The sequence below is a fragment of the Pipistrellus hanaki genome (assembly GCF_964339955.1).
Source record: "Pipistrellus hanaki genome assembly, chromosome: 9".
NCBI lineage: Eukaryota > Metazoa > Chordata > Mammalia > Chiroptera > Vespertilionidae > Pipistrellus > Pipistrellus hanaki.
The window spans coordinates 64,111,184-64,137,880 of record NC_140511.1 but is presented as its reverse complement, the minus strand read 5'-3'; the positions used below and the strand labels follow the sequence as shown (position 1 = coordinate 64,137,880).

Here is a 26,697-nt window from a genome sequence, read left to right as displayed (position 1 = left end):
TATGAAGTAGCAATGAAAATAATTTTATGGTTGGGTGTCACCACAACATGAGGAACTGTATTAAAGGGTTGCGGCATTAAAAGGTTAAGAATCACTTTTGTTCCAGAACAAAATAACTTAATGGTCAGGCCTGACACTTGTATATATTACAGGAGCTGATAGTAAAGTTAGCCCATCAAAAATAACCACATGGACCAAGTAGGAGAGAGATGTGGTTCCTTGTGGAGAAACTAGACGGAAAAAAAATGATGCTGAGAAGTGTGCTCCCATTCTATTTCACATCTTCCATTATGTTCAGTCATATTAGTTGTCATAATGTATCACAATCTAACAGCCATAATCTAAAATCAAATGGTTTCATCTCCTTCAAGTTCAAGTTTAAAGGAAGTAAAATCATCTGACTTATTGGTGTGCTCATCTCAGCTGTAGAAATTGTTCCATAAGTATCTACAATCTGAGGTATTTCTCACAGATTTATCCCAGTCAAAACCTTATTCCTAGAGTAGTTTTATTTTTTGTGTTATTTTCTAAAAATACATTTTTATTGATTTTGGAGAAAAAGGGAGAGGAAGAGAGAGATAGAAACATTAATAATGAGAGAGAATCATTGATCGGCTGTCTCCTGCATGCTCCCTACTGGAGATCGAGCCCACAACATGGGCATGTGCCTTGACCAGAATCAAACCTGAAACTCTTCAGTCCACAGACCAACGTTCTATCCACTGAGCAAACTGGCTAGGACCCTTGAGTAATTTTTGTTGAGATTTGGTGATATCCAAAATACAAAGGGAAGATGGATCATTCTCACCAAGATGCCAGGAAGTCTATGTGATTGTCCAGAGTATGAATCTAAACATAATTAGGAGCTTTCTTTGCACAGGAAATTAATTTGGACACAGTACATTTGATTAATTTAGGCACAATCAGGAGGTGGAGCCTCCTACATAAACTGTCTCCTTTCTTACAGAATCAATTTGAGACATTGCTGCTTCCCAGCAAAGTTATACATATGCAACAAGCACAACTCACTCACCAACTCTTATCTGACATTTCTTTCTTTCTCATCCTACAAATCTCAGTAGATTCCAAGTTCTCCTTAGAGTGTGTTCTCAGCACTTACATGTGTGGGGACAGACAGTCATTCTTTAGTCCCATATTTTAGTGGCTGCCACCACTACCCTTTAGACACTTGCTTCTAAAGAAAATTGTCCCATCTTTTCACCTTTATTTTAGCTAGAAGAGCTCCCTTTCCAGATTCTCAGACTGACACTGCTTGAGGATGCTTCTTACTACTGTGCCGTTTGGGCCTAGGGAAGACCAGTATCTCTGGCCTGGCGCATTATTTATATACTAATATGTATACTAGTATAACACCATTATTCCTGGCTCTCCTCTATTTTTGAACTCTGCAGAGTTTTCAGACATGTTCCCTGGGAATACCTATTTGCTTACTTTCTGTATTACCTTGAAACTCAGAAAACACTTTAATATTTTTGCTTTAAACATATCTGAAATGTAAAACTCTTTTTAATTAAAGTATAGTTACACACAATATCATATTAATTTCATGTGTACAATATAGTAAAATGTCACATTTATTACAAAGTGATCACTACAAACAGTCTACTATCCATCTGTCACCGTACAAAATTATTGTGATATTGGAACATGTAGTCATGTAAATTGAAGATTTGTTATCTCATTCCTAGCAATACCCAGATTTTTTTTTTTTTTAAAGTATTCACATCTCCTCCACAAAGTCCTTGTGTTTTCAGGAATTTAGTCCTGCTCCTAATTCTGGGAATGGTCCAAGTTGGTTTAAGCCAAGCTGTATAGTCCATTCCCCCAGGGGGAAAAAAAAAAAATCACTTGCTGGTGAATGACCTAAGCTAGCCCAGTTAGGAGAATCTCTGAACTTTTCTTACTAAACTAGGAAAAAAGCACTCTTTCTCCCTCTACTGGTCATGAAAAAGAAGTTTATGTGGCTGGCAAATAATTGTTTTTACCATAGTATTATATATCACCTTTGGAGGATTATATGCTTATTCTAAAAAAAAAAAAAAAAAAAAAAAAAAAAAAAAAAAATTGGCCAACAAATTGAAAAATTTCTATTTCAGAATATAGTTTTCAGTATACAACATATTCTTTTAGGTATATATACCTCACTGGTAGAAAAGCCCTGCTCTTTGAGTGTAACTTTTATTATTATTATTATTTTAAAAAAATATGAGTTACTCAGAATCAAGAGTTTGAGTAATAGTATTTATGGTTTTTTATTTTTTTCAAATCTCCAGCTGCCTGAATAACTTCTTTTTAAAATTTCTTTATTGATTAAGGTATCACATATTTATATACTTATGGTTTTTTAAAGGAAAATGTTTTACTTGCAAATGGCTTCCTTGTGGCTAAAACATTAGTCCCAAAGGCATCATTTCTTTTTGAACAAGTAAACCACCTATATTTACTGTGAGAAGAAAACATCTTCACTTCTCAATTGCACCTTATTGAACTCTGGCTTTTCTCTGATATTTAAAAATATTTAGACCTACTGGTATTTCAAAATAGCTCATCCTTAACAAAAAGTTTTAGCACCCGAACATTCTTTCTTAAAGGCTAAAACCTCAAGTTTACTTTGTCAAATTGCCCAGGCAACCATGAACACTGCCATATTAACACCTGCTTATGACATCATATAGTCAAATGCAGTAAAGGAGATGTTTAGAAGTTGAACGCAAATTTTGCTTAGTCTGGTAAGAAGTTGAATGTAAATTTTGCTTAGTCTGGTACTCTCGGCCAACCAAATAGGACATGAGGCCAGATGGCTTCCTATCTGTGTGGTCTGCTATATAGCTTAGATGCATTTAAAGTTTCTATAACTGTTACCACTTCCTCTTAACTCTCAAACCCCTTATCATTCATTCTAACAAATGGGTGCATGTGAAAAATATATCTGCAAAGGCACTAGATAGCAGGACCCAGATAGATATAATAAAGCTTGGCAAGAATCATTTAATCTATCAGTTCTCCAAGAAGTTCTGTGCCCATACCAATCTAGACACCAAATTAGTTCTATTTTCAATAAATATCTTTAGTTAAGGAGTTTTCTAGTCATTTAATCTATTTTTAACAAATAATCCTGTATCTTTAAGACCATGGTACAAATGATATAATTCAGATCTCATCACTATCTCTCTTGAGTAAGGATGACTTCTTTGAGGCTTACTTGAGGTAAGACATGAGAAAGTCAGATTCTTTAATAACCTGAGTAGCTTTTCTACTTTACTTATAATATTTTGCAGAGGAAGAAATAATTAAGTGGAGATTTTCATTGGGGGCTTGAATTTCCTAATCCTAACCAGAAAATGGTAAATGATCTTTTATAACATCTTTCTTCAGAGACATTCTAAGAACAGCCATCCTATTTGTCTTCATGAGACAATTGTGATGTTGAGGAAGACACATTTTCATTTTTTAAAGAATAGCTATATATATATTAAAAAAAGAGAAACATGCAAATTGACTGTCCCTCTGCTATGCCCACCATCCAATCAGGAGCCCGTATGCAAATTAACCCAACCAAGATGGCAGCGACCATGGAGCTGGAGTGAGCAGGAAGCTTGGGTTGCCCCTGGTGATGAAGGAAGCCAAGTTTCCCACCTGCCCTGGCCTCCACTCAAGAAAGGGCTAGAAAAAAAAAAAAAAAAGGAGGAGGGGCTGGGAACCTGGATCACCAGGGGCATGGCCAGCCTGCAAACAGCCATCAGCCCCTCACTCAGGCTGGTCACACCCCCATGGAGTAAGTGTACCTGCGGGGGGCCATGATCAGCCTGCAAATAGCCATCAGCCCCTCACCCAGGCTGGCCATGCACCCCCAGTAGTGACTCTCACCCCATGGGGGCATGGCTGGCTTGAAAACCACCACAAGCCCCTAGCCTAGGCTGCCCCACCACCCAAGGGAACCCCTATCCTGATCCGGGATACCCTTCAGGGCAAACCAGCCAGCCCCCATCCATGCACCATGCCTCTACCTATACTAATAAAAGGGTATTATGCTAATTAGACTGGGAGACCTTCCAGGAAACCTTCCGGATATTCTTCTGGATAAAGCCATAGTGGCGGGGCTGAGGTAGAGGTGGTTAGAGGCCAGAGGGAAAGGCAGTTGTGTTTGATCAGGCCAGTGGGGGGGTGGGGGGGGCATTGGGAGTAATCAGGCCAGCAAGAGGTGAGCAGACCAGCAACAGGGGCCAGTTAGGGGTGAGAAGGCCATCAATTAGGGTCAGTTGGGGGTGATCAGGCCTGTCAGGAGGGCAGGTGTGGGTGAGCAGGCCAGTAGGGGGGGCAGTTGGGGGTGAGCAGGCTGGCAGGGGGGCATTTGGGGGCAAGCAGGCTGGCAGCAGGGGGCAGTTGGGGGCGAGCAGGACAGCATGCAGAGTGGTTAGGGGCAATCAGGCAGGCAGGCAGGGGAGCAGTCCCGGATTGCGAGAGGGATATCCAACTGCCAGTTTAGGCCCAATCCCTGTAAACCAGCAGTAGGACATCCTTCGAGGGGTCCCAGATTGAAGAGGGTGCAGGCTGGGCTGAAGGAAACTATCCCCCCCTCCCCCCCGCATTAATTTCATGCACCGGGTCACCATATAATGCAAATTAGCCGGGATGCCTTAAGGCACATATGTCAAACACAAGGCCCGCAGGCCAAATCCAGCCCGCCAGGCCTTGCAATGTGGCCCGCACCGCGCTGTCATCACTGCACTCCGCTGTCAGTTTATGACATTGTCAGTTTATGACTGTTCAGTAAACCATTCGGCCCATGATTTAGGCTGGATTTTAGATTTTGGCCCCTTCTCTGATTGAGTTCGACACCCCTACCTTAAGGCATCACGGTCGGCTCAAGATGAACTGCGCATGCAGATAGGCTGGAGGGGACTGTGTGCCACCCCCAGCCCCAGTGGCTACAGGGAGACTTAGGCTGGGGCAGGCCGAAAAAGAGACACAACATCAGGGCTGGGGGCATGCTCCGAGCAACCTTGACATGGTTCGGAGCTATCCCCACCCTAGGGGACACAACATCAGGGGGAAACACCTTTTCTGATTTCTCATTGGCTATGCTCCCTGTACACTGTCACTCACAGTGTTCTTGGTAACTTGGGTATTAAGAATCCAAGAAGGTGATCTAGAGTTTTTCCACCTTACTCCTGGAGGAAAAATGAAGGTCCACTGCTGGAGGGGCTAAGAAATGTCATATTCTGCCCTAGCTAGTTTGGTTCAGTGGATAAAGCCTTGGCCTGTGGACTGTATGGTCTGGGTTTGATTCTGTTTAAGGGCATGTACCTAGGTTGCAAGATCGTTGATGGGGTGACACCTTCTTCTGATCAGCTGGTCACCTCCCACAGAGGGAGGCCAGACTGCAGCTAAGCCATCAGTAGGACATCCTCTGAGTACTCTCAGACCATGAGAGGGGGTAGGCCGGGCTGAGGGACCCTCCACCCCAGTGCACAAATTTCATGCACCAGACCTTTAGTTGAGATATAATTGATATTCAAGAATCTGGACATATTTAATATATACATTTTTTAGTTTGGAGACATGCATTTATATGCAAATAAAGATTTGTAAGTGCCTAGTACAAATCCAGTTTTTCTCCTTTAGTAAACAAAGTGATGAGAACAATTTTAAGAAGCTTTGCCATCTTTTAAAATGATTCATTTATCTAAGTACAAATAAAATAAAATAAAATGAATGTTATTGGTCCAAATTAATAAAAAAGTTAGTGACTAGGAGTAGTACATTAAATTAATTAATGTACTTTTAATTAAAAAATGCTTATTTTATGGATGTAAACAAGAGGTATGATATAAATGTAATTAATTGCACAAAGTGCTTAGTTTATTAATATGAGAAGCAGAAGGATCATCTACCAAACTACATTGTATTGAGTCATTAAAACACAAGCTACTTGCCCTGGCCAGTATGACTTGGTTGGTTGGAGTGTTGTCCCATACATCAAAAAGGTTGCAGGTTCAATTCCTGGTCAGGGTGTATATGGGAGGCAACTGATTGATGTTTCTCTCTCACCTCAATGTCTCTCTCTCTCCCTCTCTCTAAAAGCAATGAAAACATATTTAAAACACACACACACACACACACACCACTTTATTTGTCAATTATGTCAGCACTCAAAATTGTCCAGTTAAAATCTAATTCCTCTTGAAAAAGAGAAATATACTGAAGGGAGATGCAAGGAACTTAAGACTGCTACCATGATTGTGAGGAACTGAGTCACAGGGAAATATGGCAAGCTTGAAAAGGAGAGATGTGAGCAGGGCCATCATAGGGGTGAAAAATGGAGAAATCTGAGATAACCAGTTACAAAATAAATGTGTGCATGTGGAAAATATATGTGCAGAGACACTAGCTAGTAGGCTCCAATTCTAAATCCAAGTACCCAATTAAAAAAAAATAAGACTAGAAATCTGAAACTTAAGGCTACAAGTCTAACATCTAGACATTCCCTTCATAGGCTTTACTTTCTCTATAAGCCTACTGAACAGAGAAGGTCAGTAACAGCACATGTACTCTTTCCTCTCTTGGTTTCAATGTTAAAGGGTATCTGAGGGGCTGTGGGTTCAGCTGAGATTATACTTGGAAGAGCTTATTGAAGCAGGGTGGACAATAGGTCTTGCCATTCTGTTCCCTAAAGATTCCCTTTGACAACTGCGTCAGGCAGAAAGCACAGACGAAGTGCTCAGGATGGAACTTGTGGCCCATGGCACTGATGCAGCGGCCGGCGATGGGCTGCCCACACCCATGGCAGAGGGTTCCTCGGCGCTGATGGTAATGGAGCTCGCAGAATGGACGTCCATCCAGTTCAAAGAAGGAGCCAGTGGAGAAACTGGTGAAGCAGTCCTGGGGGTGGATAGAAGAGAAAGGAAAGGAAGGCAGATGTCAAGAATAAAACATCAGCAAAGTAAAACTTTCAGCCTAGAAATTCCTGCCAAATGAAGGCTAGAACATGGTCCACTTGCAAAACGGAAAGCAAATGCCACAACAAATGCTGTGTTTCATGTTTCCTTTAGAAAGCCCACATCAACCCCTCATCCCAAGCTCTGACCCCTCTTAGCAGCTCCGCCTCTCAGAGAGAACCCCTGACTTTCCTTAAATCAAAAAAAAAAAAAAATAATAATAATAATAATAATAATAATAATAATAATAACTGAGTGCACAGACCCCACAAACAAAGCACTCTGGGTGCCAGACAGTGTCCATGGCTGAAAGGTAGTTTTCCAACACCGGGCGGTTGCAGCCCCCACACTTGGGTGAGAACATGGCTAAGAAATCCTTCCGGCAATATGGCTTCTTGTCCTTCTCGTGAAAACCTAGAGAGAGAGAAATCAAGGGTTCATCGGTGCAGTTTGAGACCAGAAGCCAAGTTGAAGGTTGAAAAGAGGCCAATGATTTTAAACTCTCCCAAACTCAGTGTATTTGTGTTCAAAATAATGGAGCTAACAACAAATACTACCTCAAAGGGCCATTCTGAGAAATACCGTGGTAATGCAGGTAACATATTTCAGTATTGTGCCTGAGTCATAGTGAGCATTAACAGTGGTAAGGGCTATTGCTTCTTGATGCCTTACTATTAAATATTCCCTTCGCCTGGACAGTTCTGCCCCAGACCTCGATATGGCTAGCCTCACCTTGTCATTTATAAATCAGCTTTAAAAAAATCATCTTATCAAAGAGGCATTTCTCCAGCCTGTATCTATCACTTGGTCTTTTTCATTGCCTTTATTTACCGTTATCTAAAATCATCTTTGTGGTCTATCTTTCCTAGTGGAACATTAGCTCTGAGAGAAACTAGATCTTGTCACACTATATCTCCAGTATCTAAAATGGCACCTGGAAAAAATCTGTCTCATATTTAAAAATATAGAACTATGAAATAATAATTTCCAAATAGATGTAAGATCTAAATGTAATAATTCAGATCATACAAATACTTGAATTTAAAAATTGGTGTATTCTTCTTTAATCTGGGAATGAAATAAGAACTGTCATAAAATGTCTCAAATTTTAAAAGCAAGTTAAATATTAATAAATTAAGCTACATAAAAATATATGTTAATGACATATGCATGATCAAAAAACACTGTAAGCAAAGCTAAAAGGAAGGGAAAACAAAGGAAATGATTTGTTAATTATAGCTCAGAGAAATATAATGAATATAAAGGTTCCTAAATAATTATATGATTTAGCATGGCTGGTGTGGCTCCACTGTTGAGCATTGAGCCAAGAATTAAGAGGCCACTGGTTCCATTCCAGGTCAGGGCACATTCCCGCGTTGCAGGCTCAATCCCCTGTCAGGGGGCATTCAGGAGTAAACTGATCAATGATGTTTCTCTTATTGATGTTTCTACCTCTCTATCACTTTCTATTCCTCTCTAAAATAAATGTTTAAAAATAATATGGTTTCAATTATTGTTTTATAAAATGTCTCCCTAAAAATTGAATCAAGTGGAAACAAATTGGTGATATGATCAAGGAAAGGCAATAATTCATTCTAGTGTCCTTAAAACACCGTATTTTGACTGTACAGTCCTACTGGATGAATTCTAAAGACAAAAAGAACTACAAAAAAAATCTCAGTACCTATCTGTGGGACCTGATAGTGTTGACTGAGCACAAATATCATAAGCCAATATCTCTGCAAATATGAAAGCTCCACCTGTGCCTACTAAAATAGTGTGAAAGTAAAGCATACTCAGTGGATTGGAAAGTAGCCCACAAAGAGCATTATTTCTAGAAATCTATCTTGATAGTAGCAGCCGAATTAAAAAAGAGAAAAAAGGCAATGGGACCCAAATCAGGTGGTTGTAATCTTCCCATAATCTCGTCACTGTTAGATATGTCTTGCCTGTTCAATGATGCTGTCTTGGAAAAGCAGATAGCCTAACAGACTTCTGAGGCCCATGGATCTAATAATCCAAACTATAATTGTGTTCTTTCCTCTGAGACAGAGATGAGATTGCTGACTTTTTTTCACTTTATCAAAGAATTTCTAGAGTCTGATCAAGTGCAACTGACTATGGACAATTCTAGTATTTAAGAAAAACAAACAAAGATTCACAGCCACCTTTCTTGCTTTTGTGTGCCCCAATATTTCTTATACATTCTTGTGCATCCATCACCTGGTGAGATTACTGGCTGGGCCCCACCCCAGAGTTTCTGATTCAGTAGGTCTGGGATGGGGCCTGAGAATTTTTATTTCAGACAAGTCCTCAGGCAATGCAAATGACCTAAAAGTGAGCTTGCTTGTAAGTCAGTGTTACTTGATAAAACTATAAAACATGCCAACTGACCTAGGAATGACCCTCATCTAGGCATTTGTAGGGTAGCCAGTCATAAGAATGAGATAACATAATAGATCAACCGAAGGACTTGTATAAATGCATATAAGTACAACCAATGGACATAAAACTATGGGGAGGGAGGGGATGTGTGGGAGGGAGGGAGGGGGGCAATAAAAAAAAAAAATCAAGAAAATATGTAAAAAATAAATAAATAAATTAATTAATTAATTTAAAAAAAAAAAAAAAAGAATGAGATAACAGGGAAGTAACAAGCCTCTGTTTGAACTCAGGTGAGTCTCAGGAGAGGAATCAAAAGCAATAAGCCAAACTTGCTGTGATACCCCTGCATATGTGATGCAATAAGTTGAGAAAGTTTCAGCACCTACTTGCCTAGAGGCTCTCTCTGGGGCCAATTACCTCTGGAGGAGGGACAAGAAACACTAACAATTAAAAGTGCCACACTCTGTGAGGCTCTTATCCGCCAGGGAAATTAGGGAGCACCTGCATGGCCTGGATAATGAACAATTAAAAAGAAGGTAGGCAATGAGGGCCTATTCCCTATGGGAGGATGTTAAGGCCTGGTGTACTTAGAAACTTGAGGGGTAAAGAGCAATTCCCTAAACTGAAACAAAAAATGCAGATGAATTTAATTTCCCAGGAGGCTCAAGGAGTTAGTTGTCATTATAGAAGCTCTGTGTGTGACTTGAGTAAAGCAGGATACCACCTAATTAATGGACTAACCCTATAGTAGGAGACCCATTTACAGAAATCAAAGAATAAAAACAAAAATGCTATTCAAGAGGAGCTTCTGATTAGTAGATGGCCTTTTTATTCAATTTTCTAAATAAATATTTCTTAGGTGTGGCTTCATATTTATGTGAATTTATAAATAACCCAATCTGCCTGTCAGTTTAGAAGAGGCTCAAGTCAAAAGCAATGATGCTTTCTGGTCGTCCTATGGATAGGATATTTTCCTGGTGTATCTAACTTACATTTCTTCTTGAAATTCATCTGTATCTTTTTGTTCTGCTCTCAGGCAATGTCCACATCGTAATTACCTCTGGGTCATATTCTATTTACTATTCTATTCAACTAGCTCTTAGAATTCTATGGCTACTGCAATATAAATTCTATGGCTACTGTGCAATATAAATTTGCCATGACACATTTCAATATGCTTTAGATTAAACCCCAATGAAAAATATGCTTAACTAAAGTGCAATCTAGAAATGAAAGGCCTAATGATTTGTGAAAAGCATTGAACAAGCTTCAGTGAACATGCAAATTACTACAAAGCACTTAGCTAGTGGATTATATAAATGCTATTCAATCCAGGTCTATCTTCAAATAAAGTGCATTATGTTGGTGCCAAAAAAGTACAAAGTTCCAACAGTAGAAGAGGAATTGAGACTCTGTCAAAGAGCACTTAGGATGCTGTAGAAAAGCAAACAAACATGAAACTTGCAAAAATAATACCTTAAATTAAATTCCAATTTTATGACTTTAAGAAAATCACTTTTTGCTGAAATTGAAACTGGTTTGGCTCAGTGGATAGAGTGTTGGCCTGCGGACTGAAAGGACCCAGGTTCAATTCCGGTCAAGGGCATATACCTTGGTTGCAGGCACATCCCCAGTAGGAGGTGTGCAAGAGGCAGCTGATCGATGTTTCTCTCTCATTGATGTTTCTAACTCTGTATCCCTCTCCCTTCCTCTCTGTAAAAAATAAATTAAACATATTTTAAAAGAAAATAACTTTTCCTTTCTGAGGTTCAGTGTTTTCATCTATAACTAGATAAAGTGTGGAATAAAATTAGTCTTACACAGTTGTGGATGGGATTAACTGAATGGTAATTATGAATATACACAATAACAGGCCTGACATTAGTAGAGTCCACATTGGTGAGGGTAAGACTCGTGGGATTATCTTCACTTCCATTTGAAACATCACTGACATAATAGTTAAAGAATAATCTAAAATAGAAAGACCCATAGGAAAAGGAGAAAAGGAAAAGAGATACCACAAATGAGATATCAATAAAATTTTTGAAATTTTGAAGTAGGTGTAAGTGTGACAACTAGCTTGGCAAAGACAAGAACACTGAAATCTACCCGTGTTTCTCCGAAAATAAGACATCCTCCGAAAATAAGACCTAGCGCATGGAAAGATAAGACATCCCCTGAAAATAAGACCTAGTGCAACTTTGGGAGAAAAAATTAATATAAGACACTGTTTTATTTTTGGGGAAACGGGGTATGTCTCCAGAGAGAGGAGGTGCCAATAAAACTTAAGTTATCTGGAGTTCCAGATTATCAGCTCAGGAGCTGAATGCATAAAATAGTCTCAAGACTAAAAACAGGATTGGTTGCAATTCTGAGGAGCTGTTAGAAGATCAGATTCCCCACCCTACCATAAGATGCAGTAATTAATTCTGGAGATATCAAACTGGAGATTCTGGGCACCATGAGGAAAGAAGTAAAGCTTTCCAATGGAAAAAAAAAGGGGGGGGAGGGGAAAGGATTACATACAAGTTGGCATTCTGAATGGTGAAACCTCATTTTCTAATCCTTTTTAAAATTTTTCATAATGCTGGCAGAGAGAACATCTCTTGAATTGATTCAAGATTAAAGGCCGAGCCCTAACCAGTTTGGCTCAGTGGATAGAGTGTCAGCCCACAGATTGAAGATTCTTGGGTTCATTTCTAGTCAAGGGCATGTACGTTAGTTGCAGGTTCCCCAGTCCTGTTTGGAGTGCATGCAGGAGGCAACCAATGGATGTGTCTCTCTCACATTGATGTTTCTCTCTATCTCTCCCTTCCACTTCCTCTAAAAATCAATGGAAAATATCCTCAGGTGAGGATTAAGCTGTGGTACATTTGCAACATGGAATACTATGCAACAGTAAAGAAGAGGGATTTTTATTATTATTATTATAATTGATTTCAGAGAGGAAGGGAGAAGGGAAGAGAAATATCAATGATGAGAGAGAACCACTGATCGGCCATCCCCTGCACACCCCCCATTGGGGATCGAGGTGGCAACCTGGACATGTGCCCCCAATGGGAATCGAACCCAGGACCTACAGTCTGCAGGCTGACATTCTATCTACTGAGCCAAACTGGCCAGGGCAGAAGAGGGATCTTTTATGCCTTGAGACAGAATGGGGGACCAGTCAAGCATATGCCAAGCAAAATAAGCCAGTCAAAGAAAGACAAGCATCACATTATCTCACTCATATGTGGAATCTAGAGAACAAAATAAACTTAATGAACAAAATAGATCCAGAGACATAGAAGCATGGAAAGGACTGTGGCATCTCAGAGAGAAGGCAGGGGGAAGGTGGGTAGGTGGGAAGAGATCAACCAAAGAACTTGTATGCATAAATGCATAACCAATGACACAGACAATAGGGTAGTGAAGGCCTAGGCAGGGGGTGAAGGTGGGCTAGAAAAGGTCAATGGGGGGGAAAAGGTGATATATGTAATACTTTTAACAATTTTAAAAAAGATTTTAAAAAATCATAAAAAGACAAAACAAAAATACTTCTCAACTGTGGAAACTGGAAGACAGTGAAGCAAACAAAGTCTTTAGAATTATGCGGGGAAATAGTTTCCACCTAGAATTGTCTGCCCAGGCAACTGGAGATAGACAACAGATCAAAAATATTTTCAGATATTCAAGGTCTCAAAATTTTTACCTGTTCTCAAGAGTTACTACAGGATGTGCTTTATCAAAATAAAGACAGTAACATGTATTAAAAGACTTGAGATCCAGGAAACAGAGGATCCAAAGAGTAAAATAGTAAAAGGAATTCCCAAGATAATGGCCCAGAACAGTGGTTGGCAAACTGCAGCTCATGAGCCATAGGCGGCTCTTTGGCCTCCTAAGATTTTAGCAAAGGCCAGCTTAGGAGTACCCTAATTAAGTTAATAATAATGTACCTACCTATATAGTTTAAGTTTTAAAAAATTGGCTCTCAAAAGAAATTTCAATCGTTGTACCGTTGATATTTGGCTGTTGACTAATGAGTTTGCTGACCACTGACCCAGAATAACTGCTTCTGAACAGGCCTCAGGCTGGAGCAGGAATATGGGTGTCTCTGGGACAGATGTCTATGAGAAAGAACAAATGGAACTGACCTATCACCACATGTGGTTGACCGCTTTGAGAAAGACTTCAGAGTTCTGTCAGATAAATTAGTAATAAGTATAATGAAAATTAAGCTAATGAAAAAAAGATCCAAATATTGACTTCAGGAAAAAAAAAAAAATAAATAAATAAATAAATAAATATATATATATATATATATATATATATATATATATATATATATATATGGACTCCATGTCCCAGACACTGTTTTAAGCCTTAATAAAGACTCTTAAAATCCTCATAATGATCCTATAAGGTAGGCATAATTATTAGGGCCATTTTACTGATAAGGAAAGTGAGATACAAAGAGGTTAAGTGACTGGAACAACATCATCCTATATTATAAAACCCTAATATGCAAATCGACCCAACAGTGGAACAACTGGTCACTATGATGCACACTGACCACCAGGAGGCAGATGCTCAACACAGGAGCTGCCCCCTGGTGTCAGTGCTCTCCCACAGGGGGAGCACCATTCAGCGAGAAGCTGGGCTCATGGCTGGCAAGCTCAGTGGCAGTGGCGGGAGCCTCGCCCACCTTCGCTGCAGGCTGGTGGTAAGGAGTGAGGGGTCCTGGACTGCAAGAGGGATATCTGCCTGCCAGCTTAGGCCAAATAGCTGGCTGGCAGATATCCCTTGAGGGGTCCCGGACTGCAAGAGGGCAAAGGCCAGGCTGAGGGACTCCCCCTCCTCAATGTACGAATTTCATGCATTGGGCCTCTAGTATAGTAAATAAATGTCACAGTCCAGATTTAAACCATGTAGTCTGATTCCAAAAGCCAGGTTCTACTGTAATCACAGTTTGCTACCCAGGCTCAACTACTTCTCAAGAGAGAAGTAGGATTGGGGTGGAGAAAGGAGGAGCACGGGATTGTTCATTTTTAATATCACCCTTGAAGTAATGTTTGAGTTTTAAAACTATGCAATCATGTTTCTTTGATTAAAATAATTCAATTTTAACAAAATCTATAAGTGTTGGGAAAAGGTAGGGAAGGATGGCATGTGGCACTGAAATGGGCACTTGGGTGGTAGAGGCAGAATCCCGGACAACCAGGACAGATCAAAGTACCCCAGGCCGTACCTTCTGCACCAAACACCTCTCCACAGTGAGAGCAGAAGAAGTGCTCTGGGTGCCAGGTTTGGTTCATTGCCGTCAGCACTCTCTGGAAAAGGAACACACGGAGAAATATCAGAATGCCTCCGAACTGTAAACCACGACCCTGGTTCTATAGGAATGAGGAAAAACTACAGGAAAGCAGAGGGAGGGGGGTTTACTCACATCCAGGATGGGAGCAGCACAGTAAGCGCAGCGTGGCGAAAACAGGTGGTGGTAGTCCTTGGGGCAGTAGGCCAAGCCACTGCGCTCAAAGAAGGGACTGGAGCCAATCTCTTCTTTGCAGTGACTACAGATGAAGTGCTCTGGATGCCATGCTTGCCCGAGAGCATGAATTACCTGGAAAAGGAAAACAAAGCCTGGTGTGAGAGCCAGGAGGGTGTTCTAGGGCCTGCAGGTTGCACATTGTGGTGGACACTCTTCACACAGTTTTCTTAGTAAATGACACCCCTGGAGTTACACAACACTAAGGCCTGGACCTGGGTCCCACCTTTGTGGTCTGATGCCCATGCTTTATGGAGAGGAAAAAAGTGCCCACTTTCTTGACTGCTCACCCTGATAAAAGCCTATAAATATTTGTTGCCACTATACTGCCCCAGGTGGTATAAGAAACAAAATAGAACACAGTAGTGATAGAAGCATATAACTACTGCCTTGGCAGGGATCCTAGAAGAGGGAAAGGCCAAAAGACAGTTTTTGTTCCTCTGGTTTGAACATCTCATCTCACGCCCCATGCAGAGATGGGTCTCAAAACCCTGTGATGAGAGTAGGAGTTAGTGGCAAAGATTTAGAGTTGAATGCAGCTGAAAATTGAATGCAATCAATTTAAACTAGGCATGTTTGCACAGAGGGAACAGTGAGAAAGTTCCTCTCAAGTAAAGGCAGCACAGAGGTTAAAAGCTTAAACTCAGGTTAAAAGCTTGACCATCCTGGGTTCAAATCCTAGCTTTACCTCTTATTAGACCTCAGTTTCATAACCTTTACAAAGGTAATAATACTAGAGTCTCCCTCAAGGACTAATGTGACCATTAAATGAAGAAATACTTGTAAAAGCACTAGCTCACTGCCCAGAGCACTATAAGTGATCAGTAATTATTAAATACTAGAGGCCCGGTGTATGGATTCGTGCACAGGTGGGGTCCCTTGGTCTGGCCTGCACACTCTCGCAATCCAGAACCCCTTGGGGGTTTTGACTGCCAGTTTTGACCCAACCCCCACAGCCCAGGCCTAAGGACCCCACCAGTGCACAAATCCATGTACCGGGTCTCTAGTATGCATATAAGATCTTTGGTTAATCTCTTCCCACCCTTCCCCCTGCCCCTTTCCCTCTGAGATTCATCAGTCTGTTACATGTTTCCATGCCTGTGTGTTGAGTGTCTGCCCACTGGTGGTGAGGGCACATCATAGCTAACAGTCGAATGGTCAAACGGTCACTTAGGCTTTTATATATATAGACTAGAGGCCCTGGTGCATGGAGGGGAGGGTCCCTTCAGCCAAGCCTGAACCATCTCCAATCCAGGACCTATTGGGGATGTCTGACTGCTGGTTTTAAACCGGAAGACATTCCTGTTACAATCCTGGACCACTGGCTCCTAACTGTTCACCTGCCTGCCTGTTTGATCACCTCTAACTGCCTCCCCTGCCAGCCTGATAACCCCTAACTGCCTCTGCCTACCAGCCTGATCACCCCTCACTGCCCCCATCCCATGGCCTGGTCACCCCTAACTGCCCCTTTGCTGGCTGGCCTCATCAACCCTAACCTGCTCTGCCTGCTGGCCTGATCGCGCCTCCCACCCCCCCCACCACCACCAGCCTGGTTGCCTCACACAGCCCGCTGTTCGGTAGTTTGGTTGCCTCTCACTGCCCCCGTCATGGCCTCATCAACCCTAACTGCCTCTGCCTGCTGGCTGATCACCCGAAACTGCCTCCTGCCCTCCTGCTGGCCTAGTTGCCCCCAACTGCCCCCCCCACCCTGCTGACCTGGTCGCCCCCCACAGCCTATTGTTCAGTATTTCAGTCACCTCTCACTGCCACCCCTGTTGGCCTTGTTGCCCCATGCAGTCTGCTGCTTGGTCATTTGGTCGCCCCTCACTAACCCCACTGCGGCCTGGTCGCCCCCTGCAGCCTGTTAAGTCGTCATTCGGTTGTGATGATTGCTTAGGCTTTCATATAGATAGATTATTAAAACATCTTAGAATATAATGAGAAATAACAATCTTTGATGGGACAGAGACACACACACACACACAGACATAGATGGTTGTAGGACCAATATCTTGGCCCGTCCCACCTTTCCAGCAATCAATTTCTGGCAGGAAGCACAATGGCCCTTGGGCACTGTGGCAATCCCAAGGTCCTGCAATTCCTGCTCCAATCCCCCCAGCATTGAGTCCAGGGAGGCCTTGTGATCCTGCTTGTCTGGTAAATACTTCTCGCTGGCATCTGCTTTCACTGCCACCTGGTACCAAAGAGAGAACCATGAACAGAGTCAGCCTTGAGGAATCCATCCTCAGTGGCATCTTCTTCATAACCCTATAAACTCACCTCTACTGATGGACCCTTTAGTCTTTCCTGAACCTTCCTCCAAGATATGGAAGAATTCAACATTATAACACCAATAAAAATGTTTTCATCTCTTTTTCATTCTAAATTCCTCATGCTGAATGAAATCTGATTAATCTTCTTTCTGGCCATAGGAAATTGAGTGGATGAAGATAATGCTGGCTATTGTGATAATCACAATTCAGCAGTCTTCTTTTTATTCATTTATTCTGCAGTGTTTATTGAGCACCTAGTTTTCCCCAAACCCTGTTCTAGGCTGGCTCTTGGTAGAGATGATGTACAAGAGCAGCCAAATGTCTCTCCTCATAAAGTTTACATTCCCTGGGTGACAGACAATAAAAAATTAAAATGAACATATGATGGCCCTAGCTGGTTTGGCTCAGTGGATAGTGTCGGCCTGTGGACTGGGTCAATTCCAGTTGGGGGCACATGCCCAGGTTGCAGGCTCAATCCGCAGTAGGGGGCATGCATGAGGCAGCCGATCAATGATTCTATCTCATCACCCTTCTTCTTGAAAATCATAGATGTTTCTATCTCTCTCTCATTCTCCCTTCCTCTCTGAAAATCAATAAAAATATGTTAAATAATAATAATAAATGAATATATGATGCAGTGCCAGAGAGAAATATGATATATAATATATTAGTGGTCTGGTGCACAAAATTCATGCACAGAAGGGGGGTTCCCTCAGCCCAGCCTGCACCCTCTTTTATTGGGGACCCCTTGGGGGATGTCTGACTGCTGGTTTAGGCCTAATCTCTGTAGAATCAGGGCTAAACCAGCAGTTGAATGTCCCTCTCACAATTTGCGACTGCTGGCTCCTAACCGTTCACCTGCCTGCCTACCTGATAGCCCCTAACTGCCTCTGCCTGCCTGCCTGATTTGCCCCTAACCCCTCTGCCTGCCTACCTGTTCACCTGCCTGCCTGCCTACCTACCTGATTGCCCCTAACTGCCCTCCCCTGCTGACCTGATCTCACCCCCAACTGCCTCTGCCTGCCTGATTACCCCCAATGACCTTCCCCTGCTGGCCTGATCTTGCCCCCAACTGCCCTCTCCTTAAGGTCTGATCTCACCCCCACCTGCCTTCTTCTGCCAGCCTTATCTTGCCCCCAATTGCCCTCCTCTGCTGGCCAATTTGGTTTTTTTTTTTGGTTTTTTTTTTTTATTGTTAAATTAAAATAACAGAAATTTATTACCTGTATACGGTACGATAGTACAGTAGTTGTCAACACAAACCAGACAAACTGAATCCTACAGTATGAAGAATTTACTCATTTATTCAATGACAATCATGTCATCATCTTCTGGAACATCATCATAACAATCCAATTCCTGAATTTCCTGGTGAATTTCTTGTGACTCCATTTCTTTCAGAATCAGTGGACCAAATCTCTCATGTTTAGCAATAGCACTGTCTTTAAATGAGTACTTCTTGTCAAGGTAGCCTGCTCGCAGTGCATTTGCAATGCAACTGTCAGTGATTTTTCTCCCATGAATTCTTCACCCAAGTCACAACTTCTTGCAGTTTAGGTTTCACAAAGTTTCCACGCTGATTTCTCTCCATTCTATTTTTAATGTAGTCATTAATTTCCATGCGCAAATTGTCTTTGAATGGCTTGTTTATTGCAATATCAAGAGTCTGGAGATAGGCTGTCATTCCTGCAGGAATCATTATCTGATCTATTTTTCTTTGGTGAAGAAATGTCTTCATGTCTTTAGCGTGGTGAGTGCTGGCTGCATCCCAGACTAGCAGACCTCTTTGGCTCTCTCGCATAACAAGCGGCAGCATTAAATCGACCCACTTTCATATAACTGCTTGTGTGGCCCAGGCTTTTTCAGTTTCAAGAATAAAAACACCCAAAACATGTTCAATCTTTTCCTTCTTGCCCTTGGAAATTATTAAAGGTGGGATTTTATTTTATTTTATTATTTTTTTTTAATAAGTTTTTATTTTTCATATTATTACAAATGTTCCTTCTCCCCCCCCCCCCACCATTGCTCTCCTCCACCAGGTTCCCACCCCACCCTCTGCCCTTTCCCCTCTCCCCATTGTCCTCATCCATAGGTGCACAGTTTATGTTCAGTCTCTTCCCACGCCCCCCTCTCCCCCTTTCCCCAAGAATCGTCAGTTCACTCCCCTTCCATACCTCTGATTCTATTATATTCAACAGTTAATATTGTTCATCAGATTTTTTTAATTTTCTTGGTTTTTAGATTCACTTGTTGATAATTACGTATTTGTTGTTCATAATTTTTATCTTTGTTTACTTTCTCTTCTGAAAGAACCCCCTTCAGCAATTCATATAATTCTGGTTTGGTGGTGATGAACTCCTTTAGCTTTTTTTTTATTAGTGAAGCTCTTTATCTGGCCTTCGATTCTGAGTGATAGCTTTGCTGGGTAGCTTATTTTTGGCTGTAGGTTCTTGCTATTCATCACCTTGAATATTTCTTGCCATTCCCTTCTGACCTGCATGGTTTCTGTTGAGAAGTCAGCTGACAATCGTATAGGTGCTCCTTTATAAGTTACTACCTTCTTTGCTCTTGCTTCTTTTAATATTCTCTCTTTATCTTTTGCTCTTGGAATTTTAATAATGATGTGTCTCGGTGTGGTCCTCTTTGGATTCCTTTTGTTTGGAGTTCTGTGCGCTTCCTGGACTTGTAAGTCTAATTCTTTCACCAGGTGGGGGAAGTTTTCTGTCACTATTTCTTTCAGTGTGTTTTCGATATCTTGCTCTCTCTCATCTTCTGGGACCCCCATAATTCTGATGTTGGTTCGCTTGAAGTTGTCCCAGAGGTTTCTTACATTTTCTTCAATTTTCTGGATTCTCTTGCCTTCTAGCTTCTGTGGAGGAGTGTCTTCTGGCTCTTTATGTTCCAAATCTTTGACTTGATTCTTGCGATCTTCCCTTCTGTTTTTAGGACTCTGTAAAATATTTTTTATTTCAGACAATGTATTCTTTATTTCTTGTTGATCCCTTATCATTTCTTGTTGACTCCTTATTAATTCTAGTTGATCTCTTTTCATATCCTCATAGGCCTTATCCATCTTTTCTAGGAAATTCTTGAAAAACCTTATAAGCGTAGATTTGAACTCTATATCCAGACGCTTTTTGTCCTCCATTTCTTTCGTTTGTGATCTATTTTGTTGTCGCATTTCGCAGTTACAGATGGGACGGGGTTTCAGGGTGGAGCCTGCAGCTTTGGCTTCTGTCAGCCCCACCCTATGCGGGTCCTTCAGTGCTCGCTGCCGGCGCCTCTGAGAGAAAGGTGCCCTCGATTTTCGCCTGCTGCCAAACAGTCTATGCTCTCCCACAATGAGCCCGGTATTGGGGTTCAGTTCAGTTGGAAGTGGAGTTGGAGTTGGCGTTCACAGCAGTCTGGAGCCCCAGTCTCCTTCCCGTCAGGGCAATCCCGCGGCACAGCCGGCCAGCCCTTCTCTGGGGGCAGTGTGCGCGCCTCCGGGACCTCCTTTCTCCGCTACCCCGGGGTTCCGCCTTACAGCCCAGCTCCCTATGGCTGAGCCTGAGTCCCCGGGGTCTGGCCCAGAACTGGGGTTCAGAGCAGTCGGGGGCCCAGCACAGTCGGAGTTTTATCTCCTTTCCGCTAGGGAACGCCCGCCAGGCACTCGGCCTCCCTCCTCTCCGGCTCCGTCCTCTCCGCGTGTGCCGCGTCTCCGTACCTTGGGCTTTTCCAGCTCCTCCGCGCCTCCTTCTGGTTTTCTCCTTACTTCTCGCTGTAGAACTTCCAGTCAGTCAACCTTCCTGTAGTTCTGGGCAATGTCCGTTTTATATTTTAGTTGTATTTTATTGAAATTGTTGTGTGCAGCTGCGGCTAGGTGGTCACCTGGGCGCAGCCATCTTGGATCCTCCCAGAAACCCAATTTGGTTTTGAATGGTCAGTTTCTATGCCAGCCAGTGTCAAAAGCTCCACCTCCTAGGGAGCCATTGACTCCTCACAGTTCACCCAGATTTGGTTCTGATTGCTCAGTTTCTACACCAGTTAGCATCTCTGGGCCTATCAACAGGGCCTGATCAGAAAGGCAAAGCTGATCAGCAGCCCTGGTGGAGGCCTGGAGATAAATGGAGGTGCAGCTGCTGGCCAGGCCCGGAGAGAAAGAGAGAGGCAAGTGCTGATCAACAGCTGCCACACAGGCTACAGATCAAACCCTGCTTCTCTCTTCAGGCCTCTCTCTGGGCCTGATTCACAGCCCCCTCAGCAGTCAGTGCTGGGTCACTGCACCTGCAGCCTAGCAGTCAGTGCTGGTTGCCACAGCAATCCAGTGCTGACTGCAGGACTGATTTCTGGTTGGTCAAGCCTCCAGTCATTGTGGATGTGATGGACCCAGTGATTTTATATATTAGGATTATACATCAAGATAAAAGTGACTGAGGGTAGGATGGTGAGGAAGAATTGATTGAGATGATGGTGATTAGAGAAGGACCTCTAAGGATGTGATATTTCAGTGGATATTTAAGTGATGTACTTAGGGAATCAGAAATATTGATTTCTGTGGGGAAAGCATTACAGAGGAAGGGGAGAACCAGAGGAAGGAAGTTGCTTGGTACATGAGAAGAATGGTAAAAAAAAAAAAAAAAAAAAAAAAAAAGTTAGTGGGGCTAAAGTAGAGAGAGTGAAGTTGTGTGTGGCAGGAGAAGATAATAGAGGAGGCAAAGATCACAATGATCACATTTTTACCCTCATGATAAAAGATATGATTTTATTGCAAAGATAATGGAGTTATTGGAGGATGAAAGAATCTGATTTATAAGATTCCTATGGGAGCTGAGTGAGGAATTAAGTGTAGAGAGGAATTAGAGGCACTAGTTATGTGGGAGATTATAATAACAGCTCAAACCAGAAATAATGACTTGGACATTCTGGTTGGGGGCAAAGGTGGTGAGAAATTGTCAGATAAGACTTGCTGATGGATTGTAGTTATTGAAGAAAAATTCCAAAATAGTTATAAAACATTAAAATAGTTATTTTAAAAAAGAAACTTTTATCATCTAACAGATATCCTTCCTCCTCTATTATATGACATTAGTTAATGTTGAAAAGATCAGTGTTCAAAAGGTTAATGTCTAAAAGGCCTGCAAGGGTGACCAATATTAAGTACAAAAATAAGTAAAAACACAATAATATATCTATATTTACAATGACATTTACATCATATCCTAGAAATACTTCTGAATCAGTATGTAAGAAACAAAAAATATTGATCATCTCCAGGCAGCAGAACTGGATAATTTGGGACAGAGCTGAAAAGGAAACTGTTCATTACAAACTTTTACGCTTTTGAATTTTGTGCAATGTGAAGGTATGGCCTATTAAAAAAAATAACTGATATTTAAAAATGTAAATAAATCAAGAAACATGCTAAATCAATTAGAAAACATCACACAAACATAAAGTCTACTTTTTTGTATTTCCAAATATACAGTTCAATGAGGAATAAACTCAGCTTTCTTGTAGACATTAAACAAAAACTTGTTTCTGATGTTTATTCATCTTTTCCTCTAATAAGTATGTATTATTAATTGTCAGGAACTATGCTGAGTCTTGGGAGTCCAACAGTGAGCCACAAAGATAAGGTTCTTATTCTCACCAATCACACACATTTTTATATATTGTTTTGAAATTATTTCATAGTCATTTCATGTGTGTGTAATAAACCCTCCAATGAATTTAGAATGGTTGTAGTCTCTACTTTAAGAATTCTAGGTGATATTTCCTTTGATAAATTTGTAAGCCCATGCAGTTGATTTCCATTCTCTGCCAGGCCACCACTCATGCTCTGGAGGCTAGAACAAGGAGACAGATTTTATCTCAATGGAGGGCTTAGGACTCCTCGTGATACCTATTTTGAAAACCACAATTGATCTCTCTTGTGTGCCCTAGCTTGTCCACAGCTCTCCTCTATCCTGCCCAGGAAGATCCCCTTAACAGTTCTGCCACACTTCAACCAGCATTAGAGACCAGTGCCCACAGGGCTCACTCCAACTCAAAGGATGTCTTCTTTCATCTCTGTATGTCCAAACTCTTTTCATTCTTCAGAGTCTATCCCATACCCATGCCCACCTCTGATGAACTCTCCTTGACTTCTATATATTCCTAACGTTTGCTCCACATATTTTGATAAACCATCTGTCTTTTACTCTATAAATATTAAAGAGGCTTATGCCTCATTTTGCCAAGAACAGCCTAAGCTCCTTGAGATCAGTGCCTGGATCATAGTATCTTTTATGTCCAGATAATACATAGCACAAGGTTGAGTTCATATATTAAATTAAATTTAGTCTGGGAAAAGAAATGACAACTTAAAACTGTCCCTCAAGGGGGAATGCAGACCTGTGTTCCAAAGAGATAAACCCGAAGGCTTTATCACCGGTTCTGTGCTCACCTTGGCCTGCATTTCACACAGGTGGGCCATTAGCTCATCCAACTGAGCAGCTGCTGAGGTTTTGGAATGCGGCAGTGATTCCTTTGGCTCTTGAATGTCACTATAGGGAGAAAACAAACAAACAAATAATCATACTAATACATCAAAACTCAAATAAACGTAAGCCACACATAAAGTACTAGAAAATGTTATTTTAGCTATTAAATGCTTAGATGTCAGTAAAACTAGGGGCCGGGAGTATTTTAAAATACATATAGGTGCCAGACTAAAAATGTGTCCCCTTGTTCCCGCTCTGCTCATCTCAAAAAGTGATTATTGTTTTCAAGTGCATGAAGAAAAGCACTGAATGTATAACTGGCAGGCCATTCGCCCCCAATAGCCATGTGCAAAGCAGGCTCTGAAAAGTGCCTTAAGATCTTGGCCCAAATGTTTGTTTTTATTTTAATAGCATTCTTTTACAACTTCAAAGTATTATATCTTCTCTCAGTTACTGTCAGGTGAGAGAAAACAAATAAATGAGAAACTAGAATAGGCATTCACCCATAAATTGAGGTCTGTGGGCCAAATTCAGCCATGCCCATTCATACTGTCTAGAACTGTTTTCCTACAGAGTTGGGCAGCTGTGGCAGAGAGGTCTTATGGTCCACAAAGCTAAAATATTTACTACTTTCCCTTTTCAGAAAAGTTTGCAGACTCCGGATAGTTTAAATAATGTGCATAATATTGATATGATTATGAATAAATTGTTAATAAATAAAAAAATTGAACCAAAGACACAGAACACAGTCTATTAAAATACTTGTACAATTTGACCAGCCACATGGCTCAGTGGTTGAGCCTTGACCTAAGGACCAGGAGGTCATGGTTCCATTCCTGGTCAGGACATATGGCAGGTTTGCGAGCTGGATCCCTACCTAGTAGGGGGGCGTGCATGAAGCAGCTTATCAATGATAGTCTCTCAACATTGATATTTTACTCTCTTTTTCTCTCTCCCTTCCTCTCTAAAATCAATAAAAATATCTTTTAAAAAATACTTGCATAATTGTATGAGAGAGAGAAAGAAAAAGAGAGAGGGAGAGAGAGGAAAAAGAAGAAGGGGAGGGGAAGAAAAGAAAGAGAAAAAAAAGAGATAAGATAAAGGAAATGTGTTTAAAAATAACATGGCTAGCCCTAACCGATTTGGCTCGGTGGATAGAGCGTTGGCCTGCAGACTGAAAGATCCCAGGTTAGATTCCGGTCAAGAGTATGCACCTTGGTTGCAGACACATCCCCAGATGTTTCTCTCATCGATGTTCCTAGCTCTCTATCCCTCTCCCTTCCTCTCTGTAAAAAAATCAATAAAATATATCAAAAAAATAAAAATAACATGTCTAGGTAGTGTTTATACTAGTCATACAAGGATGGTTGCACATTACTAAATGGATTAATGTAATCCTATATAATAAAAGGGTAATATGCAAATCAACTGAACTGCTGAACAGCTGAGCGACATCCATACGAACAAACATCCGGGACCACACTATGACACACACCAGGCCAACCAAGGTGGGTGCAATGCAATTGGTTGGGGGCCAGCCATCGCCCCTGATCGATTGCCTTGCAGAGGGAGGCCCAGGTCATTGGCCATCAGGGTGATCAATTTGGCTGCATGATAGCCCCAAAGAGGGAGGTTCAGGCCACTGGCAGGCTACAGCAGGTGGGCAGAGCCTCCCTCACAGAAGGGAGCCCGGGTCTGATTTCCCAGTACCACAGGGAAGCCTGTGCTGGCAGCTGGGGGAAGGAAGGCCTATCCTACACGAATTTCATGCACCAGGCTTCTGGTGCATTATAATAATGTACAAGAAAAACACTTTATAAAAACATTGATAAGTGCTCAAAAGCAGTTGAAAACAAATTCAACCCTAAATTCCTTTGTTGAAGATAGATGTTTTTCCATATCCTTCTGCACATCCTTATCTGTCCTTTGCAACCATAACAGCTAACATTTATTTGAGTGTTTTCACGAAGCCAGGTACTCTGTAAAGGGTTTATGTGTCCTCTTTTAATCCTATAACAATCCTACATCAGTGATGTACTGTTACTCCCAAATGAAAAAAACTGGGGCTTAGAGAAGGTAAAAACTTTGCTCTACATAATACAGCTGGCAAATAGCAGAGTGTGAGCCTGACAACTGCAAAGCTTATGTTCTCTATCACTATGCCAAACTATCCTCCAAATGATGTTTAAAGGCTCTATTGTTTATTAAACCTATCATTTATTATTAGACACCTGGACTATTTCTGATTTTTGCTGTTATCAATACTGCTAAATAAATAATTGATTATTTCCATAGAGTAAATTTTGAAAAGTGGAAAGACTGGATCATGCAGGCAACTGACTCAAGTTGTACTCAACATTAACCATGTCAGCTTAGCTAACTCCCCACTAAACTCTTTCTCTCTCTTTCTCCCTCTCTCTCTTTTACACACACACACACACACACACACACACACACACACACACGTGCACGTGCACAAAACTAAATATTCTGTCTTCCACTGAATATATTTTCAACAATGTAAACATAGATTTATTATTTTACTTATTTTTATGTATTTATAAACCAGGAATAAATAAATCAGAAGGAAATGTATCTCTTCCTCTCTTAAGAAAAATAAGTCTGTCTCTTGGTTTGACAGTCCCACTCCTGACTTACTTATGATTATTTAACAGCAAGGACAATGCAGTAGGAAGGTGCCTATCTTCTCCCCACTAAGATGAAAGACTTAGTCTTTTAGGTGCAACATGGCCTCCTGCCAGAATAAGATTTTTTTTTTTTTAACCTGGGAACAAAAATGATCAAGTGATTGATTCATTCCTTGGAGGTGTCCAAGAAAAGTGCACAGGAATTCACCCTAGCAACGCTTTTCAGCAATCCCTTAGCAATTGTTGCCACAGGGATTTGTCTTCGAGGTACAAAAGGTGGCTTGACAGTGAGCACATTCTACTGTTCTGTGCCCCAGGGAAGGATATAGTTTCATATATGGGTTTGTAGAGTCCTAACAACATGTCCATCTTGCAGCAGGGGCATATGTGTGTTTATTCAAAGAATTCTCACTGGCTTTTAACTAGACTCCTAGAGCAGTG

At 41.4% G+C, this 26,697-nt stretch overlaps 1 protein-coding gene across 5 annotated transcripts in view; it reads right to left on the bottom strand.

Annotated features, from left to right (window-relative positions):
• Positions 1-37: 37 nt before the first annotated feature.
• The window catches only part of LPXN (leupaxin), a 43,988-nt gene continuing 17,328 nt past the window's right edge, over positions 38-26,697 (bottom strand). For all 5 annotated transcript variants that reach the window (XM_084894876.1, XM_084894878.1, XM_084894877.1 and 2 more), the window contains 7 exons: positions 23,572-23,671; positions 16,898-17,065; positions 14,773-14,946; positions 14,575-14,656; positions 7,225-7,373; positions 4,867-6,903; positions 38-4,657 (listed from right to left, as the gene is read on the bottom strand). In XM_084894876.1, the coding sequence (XP_084751002.1) occupies positions 6,634-6,903; positions 7,225-7,373; positions 14,575-14,656; positions 14,773-14,946; positions 16,898-17,065; positions 23,572-23,671 (943 nt within the window). In that variant the 3' untranslated portion in view covers positions 38-4,657; positions 4,867-6,633. The remainder of the gene's footprint in view (positions 4,658-4,866; positions 6,904-7,224; positions 7,374-14,574; positions 14,657-14,772; positions 14,947-16,897; positions 17,066-23,571; positions 23,672-26,697) is intronic.